General features: G+C 43.0%; 1 protein-coding gene across 3 annotated transcripts in view; it reads right to left on the bottom strand.

Moving 5' to 3' along the window:
* Positions 1–11,741, bottom strand: part of LOC118514517 (netrin receptor UNC5C-like) — a 58,569-nt gene that overhangs the window by 35,680 nt on the left and 11,148 nt on the right. For all 3 annotated transcript variants that reach the window (XM_036061481.1, XM_036061482.1, XM_036061483.1), the window contains exons 2-5: positions 4,486–5,463; positions 4,067–4,280; positions 1,166–1,362; positions 35–113 (exon numbers count right to left, since the gene is read on the bottom strand). In XM_036061481.1, coding sequence (XP_035917374.1) covers positions 35–113; positions 1,166–1,362; positions 4,067–4,280; positions 4,486–5,142 — 1,147 coding nt within the window. In that variant the 5' untranslated portion in view covers positions 5,143–5,463. The remainder of the gene's footprint in view (positions 1–34; positions 114–1,165; positions 1,363–4,066; positions 4,281–4,485; positions 5,464–11,741) is intronic.

Genomic DNA, 11,741 nt, shown 5'->3' with positions numbered 1-11,741 from the left:
AATAGGTGCAGAAACCGAGTGAAGAAACACTTACCGTATACGGCGATTGGAACTGGTTCGGATACGCGCTTACCGACGATGTTCTCCGCAACACATGTATAATTGGCCATGTCCTGAGGAGTGGTAACAAAAGACGAAACAAATGAAGAGTCAGCTACAGATGAGCAACTGCCTAGATGAATGGGCATGGGAAAGATACGTAAGAAATGATCTGCAGCCCAGCAGCCGGGTAGCGCAACAGCGCCATTGTATTGTGGCCTTTGATATGGGTCGAGCAATAAGAAAGAATAGAAATTTGAGTATAAATTTAAGAAAAATGCCAGCTGTACCGCCTCCATCGCCTATAAAAAATGCATCAGTCACTGTGAGCATTTGAAAGGAGGCAAAGCAAAAAAACAACTTGTATAAAAATATCATTCGAACGATGTAACAAAGATCGGTAACGGATATCTCTTGGAGCGTTCTATTCCTTTGAAAGGCCATTAGACCACAAAACACACTGTTTTGCTGCTGGTCCCTCGACCAGAATCGTCATGCGCTGGTCGACGGATGAATGACTGTATCCGTAGTTTTGAAGCAGAAATGAAGGCGGGAGAAGACGATCAAAGCTGGCTAGCAAAAGGAGAACCATATTTCTGAAGGATAAAATTTCCTTTCTCAAGGAGCTTTAATCGAATCCTTTGCAGCCCGGGGGTTTGAGCGATTTCTTTTTTGTTTCCTTTTGCTTCATCGGGTTTTAATCGAATCCGTTTCATATCAAGTTTGGTTCGAAATACACAATATGCTATGCGCCGATTTCATCATACTAGGATGATAATAAAAAAGGATATGAGCTTAACAATACCATCGCCGCTGCACAGCTTCTCACACTCACTCAGGGCGGGAGGAAAACGGATGAGATAACAATAGTGAAGAAAAGAAAGACCTGCGCTCAACAAATCCAACAAAGATCCCTCTGCTCATTGAAAGAATCCTTTGGCTGCCAGCATACTTCGCTGAATGCTCAAAATTATGATGGCCAACCGTATCAGGTTGCCGTCGTTGAGTAACAAAACCAAACAAAAAAAAACTAACAGAAGTGTATAGAATGATCCCACCGAAACCTGAAATGTGCTTTCCGCGTGAAGAAGTGTAGACCGTGGAGCGACGGTCACGGACAGCTTACCTGTATTTCCACTCGAGCAATCAGCAGCGAGTTGTCAGCCAGCAGTACGAACGGTGGATTGGCTTGCACCGGCACACCGTTCTTCAGCCACACGACTTTGGCCGCCGGTGTTGCATTCGCGATGCAGTTCAGCTCGGCCCGACCACCCGTGGCGACGCGCACGATCTTCGGTGAGATGCTAATTTGTTTCTTAATGGCTGCAAAAAAGAGGAGAAGAGAAGATGATGTTAAGTTGTGCTGGTAGGGTAATATATTTGCGAACGGTGCGCAAAACCGGACAACGGACGCAAAGAAATATGGACGCCACTGCTTCCACTCCATAATTAAATGAACGTTTTTTTTGCTTTGAAATTTTGGTTGGTAAATCTATTAAAAAGCGTTATCAAAGCTCTTTGAATTTCATTGCGAAAAAAAGGACACTGAAATCCAGTAAACCAAGTGCTGTCATAATGGTTTGAATAATTATTTCACCGAGGCCGGGGATGTTTTCTCCATCGCGACACTTGGCGGTACAACAACCCATCAATCTAATCGTAAGATCGTATGTCACTTTGAACGGAAGGTGTTTGTATCATGTATTTCTGACAGCGGTCAAGATGATACGTGATCCGTTTTGGGGTCTCGAGATGGGGCACCGAGGGAGAGGGAGAGGGGGTTGATAGAGCGAAAGCACCGAGGGAAGTTAAGAGGCCCACTTCACAGTTACCTGCAGTCATTTGCTTGCTCCTCTTGAGTTGGATCCGTGGAGATTGTTTGTGGTAGCATTTACCATGGGAAACACATTGGTTGCACAAACACCGTGCTGTCAACGATGCGTGTAGTTGCCAACGAGTGAGTAAATAATGAGCTGTATTATGCTGCAAGTTCAATAAGGTCAAGGGTCTGGTGGTGGACGTCTCGTTAACCATGAAATTGTACGCGCAAATTGTCGTTATTAGTTATTTCGGCATAACACACCTCTTGTCAGTGAGCATTTGCGAGCTGAGCGCAATGAAGAACTGCATCAGTAGAAGCTAGTGGTAAGCTTGGATGGTGTTTAAGCCTCAAAGACAACAACCCGTATCGCGTTTCCTTTTGATTTAGGTAACATGCTAATTCTTACAACATTTGACGACTTTTGGCTCAGAGGAATAAAAATTCAATCACCATAGACGAAGTTCATTTGCATCCGAATCGAAGGTTTGATAGGTTTTCTCCTCCGGCCATCGACCCATAGGTCGCCATGGGTTATACATAATGACCCCAAGGTGATGAATGTGGTAAACTGCTTTTCTGCTTCTCTCTCTCTCATGATGCAAACTGTGAGCATCGCTCGAGCCGTAAGTTCAGATCGGAACCGATGACACATTCGTTCATAGGCCCAAATACCATCCCCGCGCGCGTTGACATTCGACGCGTCGTAACGGGTCATCGCTTTCGGGTGAATTTCCGGCCCTCGACTACATCCCAGAGGTGGTCCGAGACCGAAAACCACGAGAACGTACGACCGTTCTCACAATTCCATTTTATGTCTCGGAGGCGACCTCAAACCCTACGCCGCGACGGTGTTCCTGGATATTTATTAGGTACCAGTCGATTTCCATGTCGAACGAAGACAGCGCAGCGCTTGTTTGGTTCCCGGGGAATGTTCGACATTTAAAAATTATACTTTCGAAAACTAATTTGACGACAAGAGCATCGCGTTCGGTTTTGTTCTCCGTTGATTCTCGTTGATTGATGGTGGGTGTAAGATTTGGATGTTTTAAACAACGGGTGTCTTTCATCGACATTTATCAACCAACCATTCTCACGCCTTGTGGGACGCGCAATGGAGCTTGACCACAAACAAATGCTGGCTGCAACTGTGTGTATATACGTGGGAATGTTAGAATATGGAAATTTCGAAAATTTTAAATGAATAGTTATATGTCATTATGCTTAATCACACATTTTCTAATGGTTCTGGCTTTCACGTGTCACAAAAAAATAAATCTTTTGATCGGGCCATATCAACTTATGAAAACAATCAAGACAGAATGCTACAGTTCTTTTCAATGTTTTACAAGAGCCATTATCTTATTGATTCTCCTAAATCAATAAGATGATAGCCATTCTTGCGTGAGAAATCTGCAATCGTATCCTTCTAAACCGCATACCAACATAAAACAGTTCCCATACTTAAATGTTGGGCGCCCGATATTACGTTATGCCTTCTGTAACGTAAGGAGGAATGTACCCAACACGCCTTCTGTTGTTGTTCAAAAGGAAATATTGCGAGAATACGATAATGCTGTATGCCTGCCTGCCTTCCTTAGGTAAGGGTTCGTGCTCGAACTTGGAGCCAGACATTTGTTTTTAATTTTCAGACCCTCGAAGGCGGAACTCATAAATCTCATGGTTTTTGGGGTCCTACCCAGAATCCGGAACCATTTCGAACCGAAGAACAAAGAACACGGCGGTAAATATGAGTCAAGTTAATAAATTATTTTTTTTATGAAATCAACCCATATTAGATTTATTTTTAGAAGATTTCCCACTGGCTCTAGCAGATGATGCATGAACTAAAGAGAGTATGTAAGCGAGGGTTTGTTGGTGGGAAAAAAGGGGCATGAGCTTTTAACCATCAGTACTTGCTGGAGAGAATGTTTTTGAGTTAGTTTTCAAATTAACTTTCTGTTAAGACATCCTTGAATCTCTGACCTTTTCTTTTGACTCCCTGACTGGGAACATTGGAATTTAAAATAATTATTATAATACCATAAATGGATGCAAGAAGATTCCATCATTTAATAATTTGACTCATACTTCGCCGTGCGCCCTGACATTATGTCAAGAACGAGTAAATAAACAAGCAGCAGCATCGTAAACATTCTTCTTTCCGTACACAGGAGAAATGGTAACCAGTCGGTAATTAACACTTACTTGCCACTTGGATCGTAACCGGCTGCGTCTTGACCTGACCGCGCGCCGAGTAGGCACGGCATTCACATTTGAAGGAACCTTTGCCGAAGAACTCGTCGACCAGCTCGCGGGTAATGGTGGCCGTCGCTTCTCGCAGCTGCACACCGCTGTGTGGATCGGTATGGTGTTCCTCCTCTGTCGGTGGTTTAGTACTTCCGCTGCACTTGAATGAGATCTGTTGGAGAAAGGGAAATGGAGAAAATTAAAACTCGCCGAATGCTTCTCCTCGGACTGTTCGAAGTTCTCATGCTGGGGATTTGCTGGGGTTATTCGTAGGACATGGATTTGGATGATAAGAAGGTAAAAATATTACCTATGTTTTGTGTGTGTGTGTTAGGACTAACGGTTTTTGTATTGCATATGTGCTGCTTATGTCTTACCTGTAGTGCATGCGACGCCTTACAGTACAGCTTGGCTGGTCGGTTCTTCATTACATAAGTGCTCTTTGGCTCGACTAGAAACACCGGAAGCGGAGTCCCGTCATTGCCCGCTCCAAAGCTCTCGATCTGATCGATGGCCGCTACCTCAAAGTTATCGGTGTAATCCAGCGAGCCATGCCCTTTCTCATTCGTAGCTCGATCCTCGGTGGCTCGACTGTCTTCATCGAAGTTCCCCAACAGCTCGCCACCATCCTCGTATTCATCCTCTTCATCCTCTTCTTCTTCTTCGTACCGGTCGTCGGACTCTCCGAGCATCGGTTTTGCATTGGTAACTGTCCCGGAGAAAGCCGGTAAGCTGGTGGACACATCCGACTTGAATGTTGGACCAGCACCACCACCAGCACTGCTGGCGCCCTTTGACATGGCTGCACCGAGCGAGCTGGTACTGTCGCCATGTACATCCGGCAGCATGGCATCGGAAATGTAGCCAAAATCGTCGTTTACCGCGGTGTGCCCTGCTCGACCTCGGTCGAGCGGACCACCTGCGAGCTGTCGCTGGTGTTGGTGATCCTTATTCACTTTGAGACCAATTACATTCTCCACCAAGCCGAACAAGCCGATAAATAATGGAAACAATGTCGCTGCTGTTATCCTCATGTTTACGACTACGGCGCAGTAGCCGTTGCTATCTGGAGTATGTGGCTGAGCGTGTGTAGTGGGGCGTATGTGTGTCGGTTGAGCGGTATCCCTTCAGTGGGAACAGCACAAAGCTACACATTAGGCCACCCGTAAGTCACTTTCAGCGACATTGAACAGCTATGATATCTTTGTTGAGCTGTGATATCTTAGTTGAGCAAGTTTTGCCTTCTTTTGAGCAATTATAATCAAAAAAGGTTTTTTTTTGTTTTTTCCCACTCTGTCCAGGTTATTCACTCTTGCAACATACGGTTCTTTAAACTATTGTTTGCTGATATAATCCTGTTGGTTTAAAAAATAAATATTAATGTTGTTTAACAATACGTAAAAGCGAGCAGTTTCATGAACAAACAATTCACGTATAAATATTTAAATCTTTGGCATAAAATCATCTTCAAATTTAGTTTTATAACACAGTCAAAATATCTTTTGGCTTAATATACACCAAACAATTGTATCCTCCATGTTACTTCAGTCGTTTTTTTCCGTACGTAGGATAGGACACACACTTCGAATGAAAACTGCCACTTTTATGCTCAAAAACTCTGCGACATCGATGACTTTGTGACTGTCACTTTTTTAAATGTTATACACCTCACACTATAATCCGCAGTACAAACTCAGGGTGCAACAAGCATGGCCCCACGGCACGGGGCGAAACATGGAAACAATATGTGCACAGGGCATAGCACCTTCCGATACTCATCCACGATTTCCACTTCAGCCATCATACCACACAGACACCATGCGCTGGTTATTGTCCTGGATGGAGACAGGATCGGGATGAGATTCTTTACTATGTAGCAGAATGTCAACCGTGGCTGCTCGTTAGTTTGTCCGTCGTTCCATCTGGTGGTTGAATGGCGTGTCTGGTTTACTGTATGAGGCTGTAGAATTTTCTCACTGGCCCTCGCTGACACTGTATCGGTCGTTGGTTATGGCTGGATGTATGTTTTTTTGCTGCTGTCGAAATTTCTCCTTCATTCCTGTTACCAAGCGAAGGTCCTTGTCAGCCCAGGTGATACCTGTAATTGGAAAATTGAATAAAGTGTTTGTTAGTGATTGGTTTCGTTTATGGTGTTCGTGCTCGATAGGCAAGGATGTAATCGAATTGGATGTTGTGTTGGTGGCAAATTTTGACAAGGTTGTAAGAGGAAACAATTAGAGAGAGTAAACCTTGAATGACCATAGCACAAATAGAAAGAACATACGATGGTGATTTGTTATCGAAAAACAATTGCCAAAAGTAATTAGAATGATGGAAAACGCAATAACCTAAGTGATACTGGTTGTGGTAGATCGTGACAGTTGACACAGTACAACCGCAGGAGATAATTTATTGACACGCGTAATTGGACTGTGAGTAATGGTTGAAGCTTACTGATATTTGATCCCAGAACATTACAGTCTCACATCGACATGTCATTAAAAAAGGGTTTTTCTCATGAAAAACAATAAGGGCAAATCGAATAAATGTGGGAACAAAATTACTTAAAGCCTGCCGATCTTGAAAGCGGATTATCGCTTTATCGATGCATCTCAGGAGCTCGAGTTTGGCTGCTACCTCCGTAAGGAACCTAATACCGCAGAAAGGAAGTTTCCCAATCTCAATAAATTTAAGCCAAGCATGTCGATGAAACAGGCTGATAAAATCTCGCAGATAATGAAGACATTTTTCGTTTGCGAATGCAGGAAAAGGAACGCCAAGCGTCGTTCACACGTATCACATGCGCGCTCATCTTGGCCAAGAACTGCAAGCTATAAACCAGTTTGCCAATTGCCTGCCTGGGAGTGGGAAAGCAACCAAGAAGGAAGGGTTCTTTAGGGTAGCTGGCGGCGGGAGAACAGGGTGAGGTTTTGAGGATTGTATCTTGTTTCATCGTGTGACAAGATTCGCTACTTTAGATGCGTTTGTGGCTAGTTTAGCATATCGAGAAGCTGACAAAGCGGCATACATTTAACTGCGCTAGTGTCGGGTATCATGACTTCGTGAGGTAAAACTGAAACGAGTGAAGTCTATTGCAAGTTTAAAAAATTAATAAGGATTTCTAAGATTGGAAAAATCCTGGAACTCCAGATGCACAAAAAGAAAGACTTGCTCAATCAAGAATAATGCCAAACAGAACACTGAGGTGTTGTTTTTTACCCCGGCTTTGAAGTGTGCTGTAACATTTGTACGATAACTTTCACTTCATGCGCTGGTGTAAAAACCCAACAGCATATAAAAATTGCATGAATGAAAGACATAACGCAGCGGAAGGAGATATTCCACCCGGGTAGGGACGGCGAAGAATGCGATCTTACATGCGAACGAGGTGATTTAAGGAGAAAAAGAAATTTACCGCACACATTATTTAATGACAACTATAAATAACTGTGGCTCCCGACAGTCGGTAAACCTTCCAGACATGATGGAGAACCGTATCGACGGTTACGGGAACCATGGAAGGCGAACAAGAAGTAGAAGAAGAAGCACATCGAACCCATCGTTCCATCAACGTGGGGCCTCCCGATGTAACATTCACAAGGTGCACGCTGCAATGAATTATGCAAAAAGAACTCGTCACAACGGTTTCTTCCTTCAATTTTTGTCTTACCTTCCTTACTGCTTTTTTTTTTGTTCGCCTTCGCATACCAACTATAATACCCGTTACCGTGCGGCAATTTAAATCGGACTCTAACGAGGGGAAGCAATCGCAACGGTATGTGAGAGTCACCAGAGTTCGCAGGCACCTCCAGATTCGACTCCTGCTGGCACGATTTCAAGGTACGGTGTAAAATTTGACTCAATGCCACGGCGGTGTCGATGTCGGTCGGAAAGGGTCGTGCAAATTCTGCCCCTAAGGGATTGCCACCGTGTTAGCTTAACTATACAACTTATATGAGCCATAGAACACACTATGGCCATTATGTGCCTGTGCAAGCTCCGCGATAGGTTAGGGCGAGTGCGAATCCTGTTTCAAAATTCACCCCAGCGCCCAGCGATATTCAATGAGTTCGTCGAAATTAAAACACAATTGATGGAGTGTATGACAAAAATAAAAACGGTACGGTTTTTTTTAAATTATGCAGCGTTTTTTTTTTTACCAGGACTTCTTCTTTTTATCCATTGCTCCAATTACAAGGTTGTAGAGTGAGATGGGCATAGCCTCAATCAAATTGTTCTCCTGCCTCAATTCAAACCTCACTTGCACGAATAGGAATACCGGCAATAATTCATCCTTGTATCAGGTTTACCGAGCAAAAGGTTAATTATGTTCATGGGAAAGCTCCGGGTTTGATTCCTTAAAAAATAAATGAACTAGCGTGACAGCTGGAACTGGAGGCTTCATTACACGGCGGTATTGATTTCTGGCATGATATGCTCTCACAGAACGAAAAGAAGAATGGTAATAGAGTTTGTTCGTTAAATTATAGACTTAATCCCTGATTTGTGATCGATTTCGGTTTCGGGAGGGTTTACGAAAGACCCTTCGACGCGATGGGAATTTAATGATACGCATGTGAATGGGAGAAAGCGTAATCGCTATGGTTAATTTTATTTCGTGTTCTCGATGATAGCTTATTCGTTCCGGTGTATTAATTCGAGGTTCAATATTCACTCACCACAGTTGAATCTAGAGTAGTGTCTTTCACAATGTGAGGGCTGCTTACATGCTTTTAAACATGCAAAAAAGTTTCTATGATTCAGAGAATCTATGCAAATCGAACAATCAAAGCAAGAAAAGTTGATGATTTTGGAAAAAATAGCTACCGCCAAGGAAAAAGGTAAATTGTACCACAATCCCGCAATATGAGAGTCTGTTACGATGCTCCTAATCTATTCAGCTGTTGCAGCTAGTCGAGACACAAAAGTGCAAGACGATGTTCTTTCGGTTGTTTCTTGCAAACAAAGTTTCTTGTTGTGTTGCTCATCTTCGGTGGCATCGAATTACGAACATGTGTCGTGTTTCGCTGGGATTATACCCGAAAGGACCCGGCAAAGCAAAATGAATGACACATTTTTTCTTCCTAACCCAGAACCGAAGGCACAAACACGGCTAGGTTTCTTTTTTTTCTCTCTTCATTTTGTAAGCATAAAGCGAGCCATCGAAGAAGAATGCTGGCGCCAGGAAACTGAAGCCGAAGGTTCGTAACTAATGCGAAGGGATCAGCAATTTCTTTGAGCAAGCTTCTCTGAATTTCACACAGCATCATCATCGGTAGGAGCGAATGACCGGAATAGAGCGCCAGAATCGTATGGGCTGAAATCTTTTCGGTTTATTTCGGGTTTGTTTTCTAAACTCCGAAAAAAATATCACATAGCGGCAGATCGGACCGTTTTTCTTCCTCGCTTGTGTAACTTAAATTCCTTCGGGAGAAATGATAAAAGCAATCCCATCACCATGGTTCTCATCAATCATTACTTCGGCATGTTTGCGATTTCTGTGCCCGTGTGATTCATCGCCAGGAGTGACAATGTGAGCGCGTCAAGGGGTGTGACATATCTTCAAGTGAAATAAATACTATCACCGTGAGTGTTTGGGAATGACAGTCTTTCGAGTGGGTTCCCCCCTTCAACGGAAACCACACATAAATACCATTATCCTGCCGTGAGTGTGAGACACCTAGTTCGGTGCGCGTGACTTTTACCATTACACCGTACGCACCACAGTCAACGCGTCCGTTGGAGTGTACCGGGCACGGAAGGGTCCCTGTGACAAGCCTCTTCGCTTTCTGTGACAAGGGTTGATCGATTCGTTTTTTATTAATTTGAGATATCTGTAGAGATTTTTGTGTGCATTAAGCCCGTAAAACGATGTAGTGAGCTGAGGTTAGGACATCGACGGTGGGTCACAAGGATACCCAGTATCGTTTCAGCATCCGTTTAAAAAAACGGTCCTTCATTATCTGAAATCTACACTCTTAATCCCAAGCTGTGGTTTGGACTGTTTTGGAGGTTCTGTACCGAGGATGAAGGATATTGTAGAAAAAAAAGTTCAACCAACGAATGAGAAACCAACGAAAGTTTATTAAACAAACTACAGACACATGGTATGCCGTTTCTTATACAAAGTATTGAGCAAATACACGTCTGAAGGGTGAGCTTTGTATCCTATGTAAACTTCTCCGAATGGCGGCGTTCTTTGTCGGAACTCTGTTTGAACTACAGTGGAAAGCATTCACTTCCATCGTTTTAACATATTTAATGTTTGATTTACTTGCAAATAAATTTGTGGGATCGTCCTATCGTAAAACGTATTCAATTTATATTATCACAAATCTAGGAAATGTTTGTAAACTGTATTTTTTGTCGATCGAGCGATTGTGAAACCACAAGTCCGTCATCGGATATCATAGCCCAAGGGGTAATTCAAGCAGGAAGCCCATAGTGTAATTTAAAACCTTTGGGGGTTTTAATGCAAACAAAATATTGAAAAAGTTTTTTATTATGTTGAAAAAACAAATAGTAAATAATAAACTGTTAAAGTATCTATTACAGACTTCGTTTTCGTAGTCGACATTGCATCAACAATATATTTTCATTTATTGTTAAAATGCAGTGAATTTCTTTAGAAAAATGAAACGAAAGATTTTTGTTAAAAAGTAGGTTTCAAGTTGTTTTTTCTTTCTCAATTCATGTTTAAACCTATTCGTTTGTTCAATGATTCGATCTTCGTACAGTTTTCAATGTTGTTCTATTTTAAAAACTCTCAAGCCACCGCTACCGAAAGATTTACGGCGTCTTAGCCGAACCCAGGATGCTGCCCTCTTCATTTGACTACAAAACTTGAAGCTGATTACAAGTTCTAGCTTCCAACACAGGCCGGGAAAGCAGGTTCACCTTTCCCGGCTAGCGCTCATAAACGCCGGCAGAACTTAAATAATCGTTTATGGTTGTTCACCGACGCTGATGTTCTTCGGAGGGCAGTCCACCGGACGGCTAGGCACGATGCTGTCGGCAGGTTGGCCCAAAAAAACTCCCGCAGCATACGGATGAAAGGTAAAACTCATCTAGCCATACCTGGGGGCAATAAAAGTACCATAAATCAGGATTTACTGAGCAGCAGTTGCTGCCGCTATGTGACATTAGCCGTTTAAAGCTCTTATATGGTCGGTCACCTGCAACAAAAATGTGTGCTCGAAATGATGATACAAAGGCAATTATGCTTAGAGATTTGGAATTTTTAAAACAGGTTGGTGTTCCGTGTTCGGCTTTTCCGACGCGCTGGATTGCAGCTGTTACATTCGGCGCTGTCTGTGGTTTCAGCTGGAAAGCGAGACTGTGTTCCATCCGCCCGCACCCGGTCAAGAAATGGGATTACATTCTCGTTGATAGCGATTGGGAGTAGAATTTTAGGAAGCATCCTCATTATTTCATGAAGCACACGCTGACAATGGTTTGCAAAATTCCCAAATAGTGCAACGTATTAGAGGAGCGTTGAAAGGATGTGAGATTAACATAAAATACTTCAAATAGCCCAATAAGATGCAATTTGAGGACAGATTGTCTATCTCAGTAATAACGAGTCCCTACAATCGGATATACACTCAATACTGTTTCTATTTCAACACATAAG

This window comes from Anopheles stephensi, chromosome 3 (assembly GCF_013141755.1).
Source record: "Anopheles stephensi strain Indian chromosome 3, UCI_ANSTEP_V1.0, whole genome shotgun sequence".
Classification (NCBI taxonomy): domain Eukaryota; kingdom Metazoa; phylum Arthropoda; class Insecta; order Diptera; family Culicidae; genus Anopheles; species Anopheles stephensi.
The sequence above is the reverse complement of the archived record's forward strand: the minus strand, read 5'-3'. Positions and strand labels throughout refer to the sequence as shown.